This window comes from Notothenia rossii, assembly GCF_949606895.1.
Source record: "Notothenia rossii genome assembly, chromosome: 8".
Taxonomy (NCBI): Eukaryota; Metazoa; Chordata; class Actinopteri; order Perciformes; family Nototheniidae; genus Notothenia; species Notothenia rossii.
The window spans coordinates 41,814,619-41,829,401 of NC_136906.1; the positions used below are offsets into that span (position 1 = coordinate 41,814,619).

General features: G+C 40.0%; 2 protein-coding genes across 3 annotated transcripts in view; one reads left to right on the forward strand and one right to left on the reverse strand.

Annotated features, from left to right (window-relative positions):
- LOC307017377 (junction plakoglobin-like) overlaps window positions 1-14,783 on the forward strand; it is a 708,820-nt gene that overhangs the window by 296,166 nt on the left and 397,871 nt on the right. The gene's annotated exons all lie outside the window — the stretch shown is intronic.
- LOC307016467 (uncharacterized protein) lies at window positions 8,680-13,261 on the reverse strand. The gene is made up of 4 exons (XM_079645588.1): window positions 11,506-13,261; window positions 10,956-11,233; window positions 10,499-10,833; window positions 8,680-10,363 (listed from the first exon to the last, which is right to left on the reverse strand). The coding sequence occupies exons 1-4, from the start codon at window positions 11,688-11,690 to the stop codon at window positions 9,554-9,556; spliced, it is 1,608 nt and encodes a 535-aa protein (XP_079501714.1). The 5' UTR covers window positions 11,691-13,261; the 3' UTR covers window positions 8,680-9,553.

Genomic DNA, 14,783 nt, shown 5'->3' on the forward strand with positions numbered 1-14,783 from the left:
CTTAATCAACACATAGATTAACATCCAAGGCGTATAACATGCCGGTACAAAATATCACACCGGCATGTCATAACACCTCAACCCTCACATCAAAGGACAGACATCAAAGACTAATTAGATTAGACAACAAAGGCTCTACTGCCAGGGTGCATCAAAGGACTAAGATTAGACAATAAATGACATATCGCACCTACACGCTATAACACATCACCCCTCACATGGGGGGTGTGAGAGGGACGGGGTGCGAGACAGTGTCACGCACAACTTCAAAGAGACTGCCTTAATCAACACATAGATTAACATCAAAGGCTTATAACATGCCGGTGCGATATCAAACCTGCATGTTATAACACCTCAACCCTCAAATCAAAGGATTAGACAACAAAAGCGCTACTACAGGGGGGAATTTCACACCTACGTGTGATTACACCTCACCCCTCACATCAAAGGATATCACACCTACATCTAATAACACCTTGAACAAAGGGAGACGGGGCTTAGCTCATTAGCATAATTGGGGGCGGGCCCATCTGTATACTAATGTGATGGAAGGGGTATGAATATAACTACTGTTATCTTATCTTAGCTATCTCTTATATTTAAAGGACGAAAACAATTGTGACATCATTTATGACATCACTTACGCGACTCTGGGATTTGTAGTTCTAGTTGCGTATTTTTCATAGTCTTATATTTCAACAGTTTTACGACAAACTGTGACTTTTTTGACATGGATATGATTTTTTAAGATTGGCAAACATCATATGTGTAATTCGTGGCACAATTCCAACGGGATCGAAAGATACGTTTTCTCCCTCCATTGACTTCAATACATAATTTTTCCGAAATAAGGTCCCATGGACCGGAAGTAGAAGGGCGTGACTTCACCACTTTATAAGGCCACTCCCACAACCCTCCAAATGTACATAAATACACAACCTGACAGGACACAGTATTATGGGAGCAGTCATTTTAATTGTAAAATAAAGTAATATTAACTATTCTCAAACCAATACATTTGTTTAAACACATTAAAGTCAAACAGCTACACAGGCAGAGGCATACAGATCAACAGACAGACAATTTACAGACGGACAAACAGCTACACAGACAGAGAGAGTTACATATCGACAGACAGAAAAACAAACAGCTACACAGGCAGAGACATACAGATCGACAGACAGACAAACAGCTACATAGACAGAGAGACATACAGATTGACAGACATAAAGACAGTTTACAAACAGACAAACAAACAGCTACACAGGCAGAGAAATACAGATAAAAAGACAGCTTACAGACAAACAAGCAGCTACACAGACAGAGAGACATACAGAAAGACAGCTTACAGACAGACAAACAGCAACACAGACAGAGAGAAAGACAAAAAGACAGCTACACAGGCAGAGACATACAGATCGACAGACAGAAAGACAGCTGACAGAGAGTGTCGTGGATATTTTAAACTCGTCAATACTGTAAAGATGTACAATGAGAGTAATCAATAATAAACTGGTGAAAGCAAGCAGCGTTGTCTTTCGTTGGTTCTTTATTTGAAGCGCTTCAAAGGTACATGTCTCACAGAGTACAGAGTAGTCTGCAGGAGTGCACACAGGGTATAATGTGTGAGTGTATTTTATAGAGGACTGTTGATGTGCAGGAAGTAAAAGAGATAAGACTTTCCTTAGAAAACTGTTATCTTACAATGCTTTCATAGGGAGAGCCACATCCTCCAGGTACGACCTTGGCGGGAAGCAACAGGTCGAGTTGACCAAACAATTTCTAAGCATAATATCATCATTTGGTTTTACTATATAAAGTAATATAAGAAATTGCCACTACATTCCCCCCTTTTGATCATACTCTGATCAATCATGAAAATAAAACAAATTACAGGATAGACTAATATAACACTTCAATGAATACACTCCATATAAGTAAACACATCATAAACATGTCATGGAAAGTGGCTGTTTTTGTGGAGGACAGACTCTGTATGTAGAAAGCAAAAGAATACTGAAACGAGGGAATGGCAATTTTACACACAATTTTACAGTTCGGTGTCGGAATCAGTGGGGGCTGAATCTGGGTTGGCCGTAGCATTGTCAGTGGTTTGAGGGAGAGCGGTGTATTGTATGAATGCAGAGGAGATCATACTAGGAAAAAAAAAAAAGTATTCATGAGGGGAACTACACAGCATGTACAGATGTAGCACTTCATTTCAGACTCCAGCTTACAGCTTCCTGCCTACGACCAGTATAGAGGAATGTTAAGCCCTCCCACTATTTTCCAAGAGGGCGTTGCCAGATTTTCAATTTCAGGTTTTAACCAGGAGATGGCGCTTCATTCACAAATACAGAAAGACAAGTTTAATGGACTTTCAGTTGTGTTTTGAAGAGCATTTGAACACATCAATATTTTAGATACTTTACTAAAGTATATATAATCTTGTAATTCAATAATATATAGTCTTTATATATTAAATAATCATAATAATAATGTCAATGTTTACATTACACTTTTTTATTTGTTATGCTCATACTTTTACCTTTACAATCGTTTGCTTTAATATGCAGTATATTTTTTGTATATTTTTGTGTTTGCTTCCTCCTGCTCCCTTTCGGACACATATTGTATGATTTATTATTATTATTAATATGAAGATATTATTAAGATAAGATAAGATGTTACTTTATTGTATTGATTGAACATTTTAGTTTAGAATGTGCTGTCTGTCCCACGGTAATTCAGGAGGCTCACAGGTCACATTCCGACCATTATTTAGAACAATAGGTGCTTTCACACCGTCTACAGTTTGATTTGTATAGAGGGAGCTCTGTGGCTGAATGGCCAGCGATTAGGTGTGGCGCATTTATCATAGGTGATCAGAGCTAACTGCCTGCCATCTAATTTCATTTAAAAAACAGATCTGATTTTAAGACTATTTCTGCGCTCATAAAGAATGATAAGAATAAGAATAATGCGTATTGAACTGCTTTCATTAATTAGTGAGTTTATTTAACACTAGAAACACCAATCGGGTCAATTTGTGTGATGTGTGTTGTGTGTGTGCAATGTAACTTTTTTTCAATAAAATATTAAAGTCTCCCAGTCCGTGACTTTTCCTGAAAGTGTGTTATGTAGCACCCTATGTTGTTAAAAATTGCATTCTAATAGCGGGATTTGACGGTTTTAGGTAGGCTTACAGATGTAGCGATTCATTTCAGACAGTTTGAAACGCGAGGGCCGTGATTGGTACGGGATCTGCCCTCGCTCAAGGGAAAATCTCCAGCTTGACTTGAGACCGCCCCCATGATAGATAAATGTAATTTATAATGAAGCCAGCTGGAATGGATCATTGATCCACCAGGGGGTGCAGTGGGGTTCCACACTGAAGCTCATGTGAAATAAAGTCAGATACAGTACGCTGGATGTACAGCGGAACTTTGTTAAGATCCATATGTCACGGATATCATACTACTGTGCTAAATAAGAGACATGTAATCATTTACAAAACATCACCATATTGTTATTTAACAAAATAATTTTGTTATTCGAAAAAAACGAACGGGAGGAAATGCAACCCGGCTCTCGATTTTTAATCCTAATTTAATCATCATCTTCACCACGATCATTTATGTTTATGTTCGCCGAATTGACATGAAATCACTGACACATATGAATATACTGTATTCAACTTCATTAAAACGTTATTAACGTGCCTAAACTCAGTAATTCACCAAAAATATGTATATTTTAATGGAGCTTTTGTCGGTTGATCAGGATCCCAAAGTGTAGCGGAGGGATCCTCATCTGGATGAAGGGTGTTATTTTCCCCATAAGGAACAAGTTGCTGCAAATTATCCCGCTTATTACATGGCCACATTCTCAATATTAATTGAAATGCTTTTATGGATTTAGAAAATGTTTTTATTGATTTAAAAAATAGTTGTATGTATTGATTTAAATTGACATGCATCCGCTCAGAAAAATAGTCCGTTGTTACCGTTTTTTAAACAGTCTGAATGAAATGGCAGCTCTCAGCTGTGTATTTACACAACTAATGGCCCATCAACCACAGCTCTCTCCCCCCCTCCCCCCCTGATCTTTCTTCTCCAGCAGCTAAATTAACGGTAGGTTACTCTGAGTGACAAGCTTACAGTTAGACACAACACTGTCATTGCAAGTAACCCTCAGTTAGTTGACTTTTATGTTCAACTGCTAAATTTGTTACTGATAAAAAAGGGCTTCTACTGTACCTAATTACCTTAACACTAGAACCGCCAGAGGTTTTTGTATAGGCCTACCTAAACCCGTCAAATCCCGCTATTAGAATGCAATTTTTAACAACATAGGGTGCTACATAACACACTTTCAGGAAAAGTCACGGACTGGGAGACTTTAATATTTTATTGAAAAAAAGTTACATTGCACACACACAACACACATCACACAAATTGACCCGATTGGCGGTTCTAGTGTTTAATAAACTCACTAATTAATGAAACCAGTTCAATACGCATTATTCTTATTCTTTATGAGCGCAGAAATAGTCTTAAAATCAGATCTGTTTTTTAAATGAAATCTGACGGCAGGCAGTTAGCTCTGATCACATATGATAAATGCGCCGTACCTAATAGCTGGCCATTCAGCCACAGACACTGTTCGAAATGGGGAGGAGCTAGGTGGAGCTTGGCTCCCCCGAAGAGGGAGGGAGCTCCCCTGAAGGCTGACTTTGAGATAAATAGGGGGAGCCCAAAACAATCGTGCATATTTGTGTCACACAGATTAGAAATGTTGAGTTTCTGTAAATAACAGTTCTTGAAATAAATAATAGTTATTGTTCATTACAGTTTCTGAATATTTGTTTTATATATGTGAATATTTCTGGGTGTTGCCATCTGTACGTGGCGGCGCTGCATTCTTACTTACGTTGCTATGGTTATGGCGGCAGTGCTTGAATTGGAATAAAAAAGGTGCCAGTACTCTAAATCAGCAACAAGTATTTGGCACAAAGTCATAGTATATCCTATAATGCTGGTGGGTTTGTCTCTTTACTGTATATTTTAGAAAGGCTCACTGTACTTAAACAAAATGACTCAGGGTGCATCTGAGATTAGAGGGGGTGCAGTGGTAAAGTGCTATTTTTATAAGTGTTGAGTGGACCTGACACCCTCTAGTCTAGGGGGGTCCGGGGGCATGCTCCCTCGGGAACATTATTTTTTAAATATTGAAGTTAGATGCATCAATCTGGTGCACTTTGAGAGCAAAATGAAGAGATATATGGATACCTCTCAACATCCATAATGAAACAACTGTAAACAGATTTACTTTTTCTTTATGGATATAAAAGAAAGTAAAGCTTGACTCCTACTGGCTGGTTAAATGACTCCTCGTCCCTGAGGCCACTACTATTTTTTTGTGCCATTTTGCTGGATTTATTTGTCAATAGCGTTGCTGCACAAAGTGATAGCCCTCTAGTTTAAATCTACTACCCAAAAAGAAACATATGGAGATAGGTTACTATTTAAAAAAAATTGCAAATCTATTTGGGAACAGTAGGGCTGGGTCTCAAATCCTATAGGGGGTCCGGGGGCATGGTCCCCCGGTAAGATTTTTTTTAAATGTTGGACTTAAATGCATCAATCTGATGCATTTTGAGGGGGAAATAAAGAGACTACACCCATATGAAACAAAAATGTATACATTTAAATAATCATAAAATCATAAGTATATGGCCATAACCAATAACATACAATATCCAATATGAAAAAACATTGAAACTTGTTTATTTATTTGTTTTTGGTTCATTTATAGTTGTGAGTGTGTCTGGGCTCCTGAATCAGCCTCTCCTGTCTCCCTCCTCTCCCCCTGCTCCCCTTTGAGGCAACAGCAAAGACTAGTTTTAGCTCTCAACAAGTTTATCTTACCTTTTTTCACCTAGTTAACATTTTGTTTGTATTATTCAGGCATATTTGACTAATCACTATCCCCTCAAATGGAAATATGTGTTTACATAAATGGTGACCGAACCGTTTGAGACCCACTGAGATAACTTAAACTAAGTTAACTATCTAAAGACTCAGAGAGTAATTTACCTCACCAGAGCTGTAGTTATCAGCCTCTCAGTCTGACAGCAAAGGACTCTCCCTCCACCTTGATGTTGAAACAGCTCCTTATATCCGTTAGCGCAGCTAGCTAGCACCAGATGCTAACAACAATACACGTAACCGGTGCGCACGCTTTCTCGCTCGCTCGCGCCACACACATACACCAACACACACCCTCCCGAGCTTGAATGACACACAGAGACCAATCGAGGGCATTAGTATGATGCAATGTCGGCAGGCCACGTCATGTAGACAGCCAGTCACCATCTGTGAGGCAGAGTCAGACCCACATTTGCACTGCGTTGCGTTTACAATATATACGTATATTTCCGGCGGCTGAGTACCGGCATTTTACTGAGTACCGGCACCTTGCCGGTACTCAGTAAGAAGTGCTGGTACCACATGGGTAAAAATCAGAAGTGCTGGTACTGCGTACCGGTGAGTACCGGCCCAATTCAAGCACTGTATGGCGGTGATGCCGGCGTGGTATTTAAAATGTTCATATTGATATTTTTTTAACTCTGGCTTTGTAATAAAAAATATGCTAAAACGAAAACAGCCAAGCGTCACAGCTTTTGGATTCACAAGCAAAGAAGCGAAGGAGTCTAAAAATGACAACGTGAACGGAAAACAACTTTTAGTTGGCCGGCTGTAAGCGGTGTTAGGGTCGAGCTTGACAGCTCCACACCGAGGGAGAGGCCTGCCGATGCGGAGCCTGAAGAGGCTTCAACAACGGCCACATCCGCCGGCATAGTGACACCGTCTGTATTAGTAGAAGAGTGTTTTTATAGCAATTGATCGCATCCGCACTGCTGCGCCAGTCAACAGAGCGTGCGTGTGACATATTTAGTTGCAGGATGTGCTCTTAAAAATAGGGCTCCCCGAAAGCAAATGGGTAATTCGAAAACTGACAGAGCTCCCTCTATACAAATCAAACTGTAGACGGTGTGAAAGCACCTATTATTTTAAATAATGGTCGGAATGTGACCTGTGAGCCTTCTGAATTACCGTGGGACAGCACATTCTAAACTAAAATGTTCAATCAATAAAGTAACATCTTATCTTATCTTAATAAATCTTCATATTAATAATAATAATAAATCATACAGTATGTGTCCGAAAGGGAGCAGGAGGAAGCAAACACAAAAATATACAAAAAATATACTGCATATTAAAGCAAACGATTGTAAAGGTTAAAGTATGAGCATAACAAATAAAGAAGTGTAATGTAAACATAAATATTCTAATTATGATTATTTAAGATATAAAGACTATATATTGTTGAATTACAAGATTAGATATACTTTAGTTGATCTAAAAATATTGGTGTGTTCAAATGCTCTTCAAAACACAACTGAAAGTCCATGAAACTTGTCTTTCTGTATTTGTGAATGAAGCGCCATCTCCTGGTTAAAACCTGAAATTGAAAATCTGGCAACGCCCTCTTGGAAAATAGTGGGAGGGCTTAACATTCCTCTATACTAGTCTTTGGCAGGTCGTAGGCAGGAAGCTGTAAGCTGGAGTCTGAAATGAAGTGCTACATCTGTATACAAAAACCTCTGGCGGTTCTAGTGTTAAGGTAATTAGGTATTTGGGATCCTGATCTGCCGACGAGGCTTCATTAAAATATAAATATTTTTTGTGAATTACTGAGTTTAGGCACGTTAATAACGTTTTAATGAAGTTGAATATAGTATATATATATTTGTCAGTGATTTCATGTCAACTGTGTGTGTGTGTGTGTGTGTGTGTGTGTGTGTGTGTGTGTGTGTGTGTGTGTGTGTGTGTGTGTGTATAGAGGTGTGTGTGGTTAAAACACTTTCATGAAGTGAAGGAGGTTTTCCTTCTATAAAACAGCTGTGGGCAGCAGTGAGTGTCACGGACATGAATTCATAGATCAAGGCAGACTGGTGCACACTCTCCTGTCCTGCCAGGCGACACGCCCGTTCTAAGCCGTGTCCCTCACTCCTCACATCACAAGCTGCATCAAAGTGTATTATGTTGTTACACCGTTTCAGATGTTATGTTTCAGTTGTGCTCTGTCTATGTTCAGGAATGCAAACTTGTCACCTTTCGGCGAAATTCGCCGTTTCGAATCCAAAATAGGTCGTTTGTGTGATTCATATAGATCTGCAATAAAAATATTGGTATGGGGTATGTGGGGGGGTCTGGGACCCGGAGTAATCTGCGGCCGTGGGCTGTTATGTGCCATCATGACACGCATGGTGTTCTTTTTTTATATATTATAATGAAGTGCGAGCTGTGTGCTCGAGTCTTCCTGCCTGTCGGCTCTGCTCTCATGGATGTATAATAAGGCTCTGCTGCTCCGAGATGATGGTCTAGCTTCAGCAGCTACATTACCTACGGGTGCGTTCGTTAATATTAACTGCGCGTCCGGAGTCACTGTGGTACAGACTGGACCGCTGGTGAAAAGCTGTTAGAACGGGCCGTTCAGGTGTTCAGAGCAGAGCTCCCTGTCGGAGCGGCAGAGCGTGATGTGAACTGAAAAGCTTTTCTATGGCAATATTATTTAAGGAATCGTTGAGCTAGCTAGCTAGCATATATGTGACCTGCTCTATCATTTTCAGTCACATTGACCCTGAAACACATTTTGAGTTTGATACACTGTTGGAAAGATGAGATTCTTAGCTTTCTAATGATATCAATATTGTTTTTGTCCTCCAAATATTAAGCAAAATACGTCACTTTACATAATGAATGTCATCGAACCATGATTTTGAGAAAAAGGCCTTCAAAGTTTGCAGTACTTTCTTAGGTATTTATTCAAATGAACCATACCATAAAACGAATTCATCTAGAGCTGTTTGCACAAAAACACACACACACACACACACACACACACACACACACACACACACACACACACACACACACACAATATACTGTTCTCTTGTTGTCACTTTCATACATCAATACATGGAACAAAGGCACTCACATACACATGCACGCCGTACCAACGTGCACTCCCGTACACTCCCGAACTCACGTGCACGTTCATCAATTTATGTATGTATTTTGGTCATGTTTGAGCACATGCTTATGCGCACACATCTATTCCCATGTACATGGCCATGTGCACACCCAGACCACATGCACACCCGTACTCACGTGCACGCCCGTACTCACGTGCACACCCATACCCACGTGCAGAATCATCAATATACAATTTTTATGAAAAACACTATGAATAAATACTTAAATGAACTGATTGCATGTTAACCTCTAACAACATTAGAATCATTTGGCACAAAAGCTAATTTAGAGAAAGAAGCAAGCAACAGAACAGATAAATATACTACACAATATAAAAATAGCAAACAATCAACAGAGTAGCTAACAGTACTTAAAACCAATTTGAAATATATATTTACAGCATTTATAGAAGAATTACATAGTGTTGATGTATTATGCACTCTCACTCATTAAGGATGATGTGTTAAGGGTTTGGGGCAGGTGATGTCTTTGGTTTCCTCAGTGCAGAACTCTCTGATCTTCTCAAAAAGATACCACTGCCGTTTTTCATCAAGCCCAGGGGGAGTCAGTTCAGTGGGACGTGCCTCCTGGTCAGTAAAGCACCCTGTGCGTAGCAGCATGAAGGATTCTTCTTCTTTACCTTCAAACTCCTTGGCGTAGACCACTCCAGGCTCGGCACTGGTGAAGCGTAGGTGATGGTACCTCTTGATACCTGGAAGCGGTCTGAAGCTGGGGGCAAGGAAGTTGTGCCAGTCGTCTGTTTTGACGAAGGTCTCCCCTGACTCATTGCCAACCAGCTGGGGGATGTTGACTCCAGTGACGGTACTGGACCTGACAGCCTGGCTGATGTCCTTCAGGCAGGACACTGGTGTGCGGCGGAACTGCTGCTTAAACAGGCCAAAGCACCAGTCAGGTGCAAATTTGGTGTGGCCAGCAATAAGAAAGTTGAGGGAGATATCTTCATGGAGTCCCACCATGCACCGCCAAGCAAGGTACCAGAGGAGGTATCTGTTTTTGTTCTGACCAGAGCAGTTGTCACAGTGCAGGTGAACATGTTTCTCCCCAAGCCCATACTGAGAGAAGAAGTGGTGGAGGTAGGCAATGACAGCATTGGAACCCTTGCTGCTGCAATGAGCCTCATCTATGAGGTAGTTTACCTGCTGAGGAACACCTTCACAGCAGACACCAAACAGTCCACACTTCCTGGGAACCATAAAGTAAATGGGCCCGGGCTGGAGAGGGTCACTGGGGTAGTGAACCTGTAACACCAGACCAACAGATGAATTAACTAATGAGTGATCTATACTCTAATTCTAAAAATGTGTGAATATTCATATTGTTACATTCCAAACATTCTGGATTATCACAGCATTCATCACATTCACACACCTCACCTGCTGTGCATAGTCAAAGCTGTAGTGGATGGTGATGTCTCTGCTACAGGGTTGGTTGGGTCCTAATTTGACACCCAGCTCTCTAGCTGTTTCTTTACAGCTGGCGACCATCTCCTGGTAAGCCTGACGCTCCACCCCCACGGTGCGGAGGTGTTCTTCCTGCTTCCTGAGCTTCGCTGACTTGACACAGTCGGGAAAGTTGGAGCTGCGGTAGATGGCAATGTTGTTTTTCTGACAGAACCAACATAGGTCTGTCATCGGCCTCCCAATAATGACACTGGGAGTCAGCTCCTTCCACAGCTTCCTAAATGTGCTGTTGCCAGCAGCACGGTGACCTGGAAAGGTGATTAAAGACAAAGATAGCATTGTTAGATTACTCATCATTAGTTTTCCATTGAGGTTTCCTCGTGTAAAAAAAACCCAAAAAAACAAGATTAAAATATAAGAAAATACCCACCCTTCTCCTGCATCTGAACCTTGTATTTCCGCCACACAGAGGACTTGGTCTCAGTTGTTGGTAGAACACTGATGTCCGTCCTCTTAAACCCTGGAATCCGTCCAGGAAGTGGCATGGCAAAGACATCTGCAAAGTTGGTAATGAACCGTACAATTCGCTGGATGTCTTCAAAGGACAACACCCTTTTGGTCACCACACGACCACCACGTCTTATCCTTGGGGCCAAGCCATGTTCCTTGTAGAACTTGATGATGCCTGTCAGCTTGTCTTGAGAAATTCTGGAATGGTTTAAAACATCAGTCTTTGATTGTTTTTTATGGCTTTATTTAATGTATGCATTGTAGTATATACATTGTCGTTGTATTTTTTCATTATGTAAAAGCATGTATATATATATATATTTATTTATTTATGTATTACTATTGCTGTAAATTCTGCTTCTATTCAGTTATTGTCAAACTCAGTTCAACTCATGCATGGCTTATTACCACTTCATTTGAAAATAGTAACACTACCAAAAGTGAAGTAGCCTTTTCAAAATCAAACTCACCCATGTAGAAACTTGAAAGTCTCCCGGCAGATTTTGTGCCCATCTAAGAAATAGGACGTTCTCTGCTGTTTCCGCTCCTTTTGGTGTCCTCTCTTTGCACAAGCGGTCTCTTTGGAGAGGTTTATGTTGGAGCTTATCTTTCCAAGTAGCACCAAATGCTTTTCACCTGGAAAATCATATAACATTACATAATGTGTTGTGTCAATCACTCATCACACACAACTTAAATCTTTAACGTGTAACAGAACACACAGGCCCACCCCCCACACATTGCCTATAGTATTATGTTAAACACACTCCCATACACACATATTCTATCTATTATAAAGGGTAATAATAAGTACAGGCTAGTCTGGCAGTGACTCCAGAGTAAACTGCTCTCACATGAGATAATACATTTGTAGCTGCCTATCTCTGCACATCTTTAGATAATTAGGCTGGGGCCACATGTGATTTAAGGGGTAGCCAAAAAAATATGTCTCCCCATGTGGATAAAATGTAGGGTTGAAACATTTATGAAAATGTTCACCACAATAATTTTTCAATGAGTATTAGCCAACTTTAAGTTGTAGGTGGTCATGTGAGCATTATTTTAATTGTTGTTATGTTTTTAACACTAACCCATACTCACACACACATCGTTACCACAGTCAAAGGTATTTAAATAATATAACGTTATAACGTTACTTACCATTAGTCATTTCATTCATTTGGTCTCGTCTCTTGACCATCTCCTCAGGGGTGTAACGGGTGTAACAGGGAACTCCATCATTAAATGTACAGCTACACCTGTAGTCATGGGCCCTCTCAATCTCTTGAGCGCTGTCCTCGCTCACATAATGCCGTACGGACTGAAGTGTCTCAGCCACCGGGTCGTTCAGCAGTGGTTGTTCCTCTGTGGTGTCCTCATCCTCTTCAGCATCCGTGGTCTGAGGGCTGCTGTCAGTGTCAGGGCTGTCTGACTCTAAATCGGAGCCGGATAACGGGGAAACTTCAACCGGTGCCGTCAAAAAGTAATCAGTGATCAGCTGAACCCATTGCTCATCAGAGGCTGTCCCTCTCACAATGTTGGAGTTCAACAGTCTTGCGATTTGATCTTCTCTGGAATCCATCGATCTGATTAGCGGCTAATAAATTGTCAAAGTACGGAGGAAAAATATTTTCGTTTTACTGGGTGAAGGTCGCGAGGAATAATGTTGGTTTATATAGTGTGTGTGTGTGTGTGTTTGTGTATTTTGCGTTTGTGTGTATTGTGTTGGTTTCCCGGGGAAAACCCTCACAAGAAACACCGGCTGTTGTTATGCCAGCTGTGACGTTACGTTACTCCGTTCTCCGCTCGTAATGATGCCTTTACAAGCTTCAAAGTTGTATTTATCATCTGAATTTGGCAAAACAAGTTTAATATTCTGAAAGCCAAGACTTTGTTTATTTGAAATCAGATGAAAATAAACTATCACGGACTCTGCCGTGTTATTTATGATTACTATACGCTTTTCATTCATAATGTCAGCCGGAGGGAGGGGGGGCAGCGCTGCGGAAGAGCAGCGTGAGAGCTGTCATCTTCCCATTACAAGCTTCAAACATGTATTTATCGTTTGATTTTGGAAATAAAAGTTTCAGATTCTGAAAGCCAAGACGTTGTTTATTTGAAATCAAACAAAACACCAAAACCCCGAAAAACTAGTTTTTTACTCAAATCCACGTTTATTTTGAAATGAGCCGTTGCGACTTCCGACTGATTTCGATAGAGCGGGTCACATATTGTCACTATCCAACCCAGTCTCATGGCATTTCGTGTTCACCAACACGATTTTTAATCTATTGATCCGTGTTCACCAACACGATTTTCACCTTTTTTTTGTGTTGCACAGCACGATTTTAAAAGCAATGTCTTTCTATTGGTAGTCTCACGGCATTACGTGTTATAGGAAGACCGGAAGCTGTGTGGTTCATAAAAACATGTACTTACTCAATATCAAGCCACAATTATTTCTTTTATTTTAAATTGTATAATTTCTGACTTTTGTTGCCATCTGTGAGGAAAATAAATAGGGCTGAGAGCCTCAGGATACTGAAATCTGTATTTTTTAAATCTTTTTTTCCTTCTAATGTGTTATTCTTTTCAAAATAACACACTGTTATTTACTCAACAATAACACATAATTATCCTTGTTTTTATTTATTTGTTTATTTCCATAATCTCTGGCTTTTTTGACGTCCGTCAGGAACTGAATTTCAAAATAAAAATAACCGGAAACAGACGTAGGCCTCTCGGAGTTTAGGATGGCCGAAGACACTACACTACCCATAATCCCCAGCTATCGTTTAGGACTACAGTCCCCGTGATTAATCTTCAAGCTCTGGGATTGGATGTTGGAGTGGCAGTGCGCCAAGGTTACGCCTAGCGTCAAACAGCTGTTTGAAATGGAACGAAACCATGCCATACTATCCAAAACTGGAATTGAGCGTCCCCCCAGAACTACACATGCTGGCTATTGTGTTTCGCAAAATGTTCTATGGGACGTCTCTACTGAATGTTTTCGTTTTTCCCACAATTAGAAGTTGCCATGACATTGGTGTTATCAAATGTAAAACATATAATTAATACATGGGTGAAAATCGCTTGTGTTCATAATGCGCAGCTCATTGTTACTTTTTAATTCTACTCCACAACAATGCAGAGGTTAACCTGGTATTTTTACTCCACTACAATTATTTGAGTTACTTTGCAGATTCTGATTAATGATGTAAAATATAAACAACCCTTAAATCAGACTTTAGTTACACCTGAGTAAAATTCAGGGATGGTGATTGTCAAGTGCCAACAATCAGGAGAGATATTTGATAGTTGGTGCTTGAGAAGACTAAACATTTATCTGCAATTGACTTGAATGGAAACCAGTAATAAAGTATATTCATTACTCGTTATTCTCTACTAATAGTTAATTAAAGACTGTATATTATGGCTATTTTGCACATCCCTTTCAAGATTTTCAAAGGTTTGACATATCATATACACAACTACGGTGTATGCAATGAATGAAAATCTTGGGTCACAGGTTCCTCAACAGCGCATTACAAGACATCTATCAATATGTGTGTATACTTCCACCAATGAACTGTCATATTCTGCACATTTCTAATTTCTTAATTCGTTTTTCTGTTTTGCACCTCGTCCTATTAATATCTTTGTACATCCTGCACTAAACTGTTTTATTGTAGAGATCACTTACAGTATCTTCTTGATTTTTTATTTTCTATATTTCTATCATTGACCT

Bases quoted from the DNA above. Each gene is read 5' to 3' on its own strand.
- LOC307016467 (XM_079645588.1), bottom strand. From the start codon at position 11,690: ATGTTATATGATTTTCCAGGTGAAAAGCATTTGGTGCTACTTGGAAAG. The intron at 10,834-10,955 runs GTGGGTATTTTC...TCACCTTTCCAG, and splicing joins GGTTCAGATGCAGGAGAAGG to GTCACCGTGCTGCTGGCAAC. The intron at 10,364-10,498 runs GTGAGGTGTGTG...CTGGTGTTACAG, and splicing joins GCTTTGACTATGCACAGCAG to GTTCACTACCCCAGTGACCC.